Source organism: Pteropus vampyrus, unplaced genomic scaffold, assembly GCF_000151845.1.
Source record: "Pteropus vampyrus isolate Shadow unplaced genomic scaffold, Pvam_2.0 Scaffold29, whole genome shotgun sequence".
NCBI classification, from domain to species: domain Eukaryota; kingdom Metazoa; phylum Chordata; class Mammalia; order Chiroptera; family Pteropodidae; genus Pteropus; species Pteropus vampyrus.
The window spans coordinates 3,521,886-3,527,429 of record NW_011888810.1 but is presented as its reverse complement, the minus strand read 5'-3'; the positions used below and the strand labels follow the sequence as shown (position 1 = coordinate 3,527,429).

The 5,544-nt window shown below is 36.2% G+C and overlaps 1 protein-coding gene across 1 annotated transcript in view; it reads right to left on the bottom strand.

Annotated features, from left to right (window-relative positions):
- Positions 1–303: 303 nt before the first annotated feature.
- The window catches only part of MAF (MAF bZIP transcription factor), a 7,020-nt gene continuing 1,779 nt past the window's right edge, over positions 304–5,544 (bottom strand). The window contains exon 2 of the mRNA XM_023528593.1: positions 304–1,934. Coding sequence (XP_023384361.1) covers positions 1,828–1,934 — 107 coding nt within the window. The 3' untranslated portion in view covers positions 304–1,827. The remainder of the gene's footprint in view (positions 1,935–5,544) is intronic.

Below are 5,544 nucleotides of genomic sequence, written 5' to 3'. Positions count from 1 at the left end.
CTTGGACTTGGGAACTTTTAAATTTAGGATAGGCCAAAAGTAGAAACAAACTTCAAAGTTTTTTTTATTTTCCTCAAAACCACAAGGCACTGACTCCATTATTCATTCAGCATTCTGAGGAATAAACAGAAGTGGTAAAAATTATAACTTATCACTGTAGATAAAGCTTCCCTAAAAAAGGGGGGGAACTTTTCTTCGAAGAAAGAGGCAAAATTATTATTTAAAAAAATAAATAAAATGAAAGAAAAATCGCCTTGCAAATCAGCAATCTCAAGCTGGTGAATCTGGCTTCCTATCCGCTCTTATCACATGTTTATACGAGAAGGCAGGCCCCAGAGCTTGGCTGTGTGTTTTACTGGCACGGAAATCAGTCGGCTGAAGGTTGTCACTCATGTATTTTAGTCTTCCGACCTATGTCAGCTAGTCTTTAACTACCGACAGGCAAAAAATAGAGATACCTGTGTGGCAAGCAGACTTTTAAATTTATTGATTGGCCTGGAACACCAGAGGAGTACCTTATATAAAGCCAAGAGTGTGTGAATATGGAAGGAAGCTGGCCTTAAACAACAACGACAACAACTAAAGCCTCCCAGATACTGTACTTGGGAACCTCTGCGTGTGTCAGTTATTTGGATGGGGAAATGCTAGGAATGTAGCAACTGAGACAGCTGTGCCTCATGTTCCTGAGAGTAGCTACCATTTGCCCTTCTGTTCACTGCGTTTAGCAGTAAAGCTGGTGGTTTGGCAAGGGGCGGTCCTGTTTAAGAACAGAAGGATCTAGAATTGACGTTACTAAATAAAAATTACCAAGGTATAGGTATAAGGGTGAAAAGATCGGGGCATTAGAATCATCTGCTCGGTAATAGAGTATTTCCCATTGCAGCGGCCTGTGTTGAAAGGGGCCCAGGTGGTTATGGCATTGAGACAGATAAATATGATATTGAGACATCATTTCCTCACCAAGATCAGGAAGTGGAATCTCTGCCTATTTGATGTCAATCTATTAATGTGTCAGATACATTGTAAAAAAAATTATTACATGGTTTTGAAAAAGGAAACATGCAAGGAGCAGGGAAATTAAAGTAATTTTGTGAATGCTTGGGTACAGAAAAGGGGGAGGAAAAAAACACACACACAGAGGGTGTGTATTTCGCTAACTTTGTGTTTTGCCACACATTGTTTTCGTTTTTGGTTGTGTCTGATAAATGAACATGTTTGACATCACCGATAAATACAATACTGTCTAGGCCCTGAGAGGAAGCCAGGGTGCTGGGCTCCGCTAAAGCTTCTGCCCATGGCATCTGCTCGAGGAGGGAGAAATCAAATATATATTTTTTTCTTCTTAGTAAAATTATCTACCGGAGAAACAATGAAGCATGAAAAAGTACTATTTAGGGTGTGTATGTCTACGTATGCTTTAAAAATGCTAGCTGGTACCTTCTGGGAAACTTCTCTTCATATAAATGTATCTGTACCTCTGTCTCTGTCTCTCTCTGTCTCTGTCTCTCTCTCTCCTCTCTCTTTCTTTTGTATTTCAGTGGATTTTTAAAACTAATACTGCAGGTTGAAAACAGTTGCATTTATTCAGTTCCGCGCATCATAAAGCAAGAAGCACCAGCGCACTTTCCAACGCGTCTGTAGAGACGACCCTCAGACAAGAGGCATCGTTAATTAGTATGGAGGTTATATGTTTAATAGCTTTCTTCTCTAACACAAACATTTTTCTTTAAAAAGGAGACTAAACAGAAGTCAGGGGCAGGTTGTATTCTACGACAGCAGATACTACTACTACTAGTGTATTTTTAATGTACAGTTCTCACATAAATTTCATTTTGTGAATACACTGGTAAGTACACGTTGCTGGGGCTTCCAAAACGTGGCGTATCCCACTGATGGCTCCAACTTGCTAGTGGGCTCAGTTCTGTAATTGGAATGAAAGGAATTTTAACACTATTTAAACAAAGACTCAAATGCAGTGTAAAGGGAAAGCTAGATTTCCTATATGTTTTTTTTTTTTTTAATTTAGAAACTTATTTGTAATAAGGGCACTTAGGCAGTATTTGGGACTTCTTCGTTAAAAAAGTATGTATTGATGTATTTGTATTCACCACTCACGCTCTATTTCAAAGTTTTAGTAATGGTTATTTCTAAAAATGCCTTTTACTAGGCATTAGCTTTTTCTAAAAGCCAGCCACCAAAATTCCATTTTTGTCCATACCTCTCTATACTTTACTTTCCAATGTTTGGGGCCAAAGCCTATTTATTATATTGAACTGCCTTGTAGGGTCCTATCAAGATGCTTAATTGGTATACAACCGTATTTTTCTCCCAAGTCACATTCCTCATGAGATAATTGTCATAACTTCATTCTGAATATCACTCTTATTTAGAGAATGTGTCTGCCTAAAATCTGTCATCTGATGCTAAGCTTTTTGCATATGTGATATCTCCATTTCTGCTTCTTTAGGGGTAGACTGCCTATCTCCTAGTAGAGATCAGAGGCGGGAAAAAAATCTCAGACGCAGAGGATAGCTAACATCCAGTACGTAGAAGTAGGTTTACTATTAAGACTTTTGTTAAGCAAAATTAAGTGTGGACTCAGGAGCCCTATCTAAACTGGTACAGAAAGAAAGGTCAAAATGTACAGGGTATGCACTGCCTGTGAAAAAGGGAAGGAAGACAAGATGATAAACTGGCCAGAACTCATCAGCGCCAAGCACAACCTGTTTTCTTCAAAATAAGGTCTTCGTTCAGAGTTGCAATATTATCTTAAAAAAAAAAAAAAAAGAAAAAAGAAAGAAAGAAAGAAAGAAAAAGAAAAAAAAGAAAAAAAGAAAACAAAATAAAACAAAAGTCATCGTGTTTGGCTCTATTTTCAAAACAGTGTTGGCTTTGTCTCACATTCTATTAGCGTTCTAGGGGAAGTTGACTTAAGAGTTGCACGAATTTGTGTCATTTTAAAATAGGTCAGTACTGTTAGTGAAGGTAGCTCACGACTTTCCAAATGATACACAGTCTGTTTTGGGGGTAGATACCAATAAATCAAAGCGTAGCCTTTATTCCGCCAAGGCGTTATTTTTTGGCATGTATTTCAGGAGCAAAGGTGATCTGAAATCATTACCAGCTTGTCACAGTGGAGAAGCCCTCTGCTAAATATTCACAGGGAAATACGATTTAATAATATAGTTTAAACCCAGATCTGTACTTGGAGTTCTGTACGTGAGAGGTGTGTTTTTCTTTTTCCTACTAAAGGCAAATGACCTTCTAAGAGGTATAAAACAAACAACTTTGATTTGTCCAAAGTGTTGATGTTAAATCTTATCAGGCCTTGCTAACAAGAAAATCAAGGTATATAAGAGAAGGAAAAATAATCGATTTTAGCCAAAAAGCAAGAATTGTTGATCTTTGGCATTAAATGCATATGAGCCTAAGCCACCTCTGCCATGCCATATTTCCCTCTGGATGGGCCCGTTGCTGGATAAAACCTCAGGGCAATGCCGGGAAGGCCCTGGCTATGGCTGGGGATTTTGTTTGTTTTCACCAGAGGGCAATGATAGCTCAACTTATTCGAAAACCGAAAACTTTAAGGGGTGGGGGGAAGGCACAATTGGAGAGGTCATAATTTATATTTATATTAAATATTGCTAATTATTAAAAGGGACTAGCTTCCCGCCTCACAAAACGATCTATGTTTCACCCTGAATTATTGCCTTCCTACTCCTCCATTAATCCTTCCTCTGGAGAAAAGGATGCATTTTACACTTCTAACATGGTGTTGGGCCCAGTTAAACTGTACACTAAGAAACTGAGTACAGAATCAAAAAAAAAAATGCAGTTTATTATTGTAGATTATTCTTTCTCTTGATATAACCAGAATTGAAAATGAAAGAAAAGCACATAGGAACATCACGCGTGGTTAGTTAGTAACTCAAGATATAAAACAATTTTGCACAGCAAAATATGTAAAAGAAAAGTAACTGACAAGATTTTTTTATATTTATTGTGGTAAGATTTACTTTTCATTTTTTTTTTAAAGACAGGATGTCAGTCCCTGAAAATAACATTTACTGATTATTGCCTTTAAAACTGTGGATTTTTTTTTTTAAGTTACAGAAAATCCAGTTCTGCACCACAATACAACTGTAAAAAAATCTGCATCATCTTAAAACTGTGCAGTAATGCCATTTTTATAACTGCATAAATTTTATTAGCGTTCTAAACAGTTTTGCAAATTTTTTTGTATTATATGCTTGCAGGTTATATCTTAGTGCAATTCAGTCCCAAATACTTTAATTTTGAAAAAAAAACATACATTTTGAATGTAAAATACCCCTACAGATATAAACAGGGGTGTTTCCCCTTTTAATACTTTGGTTTTCAATACAGTCAGTGGTATAGCAAAGACTACACATACCCAACTTATATTTAAGTTGCAAGCACATGCTGTATAAGCTACTTTTTAAACAGTCCCCTTGCAAACTCTACCCCCCTTAACATCACAACAGTAAACAATTTAGTGCATCAATCTTTTAAAATATCTACAGCTAAACAGACCTAACTCTTTCAAATTTATCTATAACATTCCTTTATCTGTAGCATACATTTTAACTGGGCTAACAGATTATAAAAACTAGAATTAAATTATATACTAGAAACCCATAGCATTCCACATTTGACAATGACCGAAAGCCAAAAAAGAAAATAATAATAATAAAATAAAAGTAAAACAAAACCAAAAATAACGGGGCAGATTTCTTTGTTTAAAAAACAAAATTTAGACTGCTTTCAGCAACAGCACAATTTGAGTCCCCAAAGTGGGGTGTCATTCTTATTTAAAAGAAAACATTAAGAGTTTTTAATGTTTGCCATGTTAAATTTTTAACCCATTCTGGCATCTTTGACAAGGAATGCCTTCAGTGCATTTACAATGGGAGGCTGGAGTTCTGAGTAACTCAAAGCAGTTTTGGAGCAGATGCAAACTTTCATGGGAAGAAGGCTCTAGGGTTGTACTTTTTCGTTCTAAACTCAAAAAAGTCATGAGGCAATAAAACAAAAGTATGAATGCCATGCCATAAGTCTTCGAACGTCCATTTCCAAGCCAAAAAAGAAAAAAAAGAAAAAAAAGAAAAAATAATTATACCATACATGTCCAGCATGCAGGCTTTTTTTTTTTTATTAATATAATGTCTCTTTTTCATAAAGTCTTTGAAACAGTTATAGTTCATTGTTGCTAAGACAAAGTAGCAAGCATAATAATGCATGAGATGAGAATGAGTTTTTTAATGGCAGACTAAACTCTCAGATTTGGCATCATAAGGCCAAAACTCACAAGTCACACCCAGAAGGTTGATGCAGGCTTGATTGTGGCAGGTTCATGAGGATTTTTTTCCCTCTATTTTAGCATACCGATGCTAAAAAAAAACCCGATGGAACTCAGCACGCTGCAAGTCTATAAGTTCACATTTTTTTTTTCCTTTGCAAGCTCAATCTCACATGAAGAACTCAGGAGGAGAAAAAGAACTTAGCTTTTTTTTTTTTTTTTTT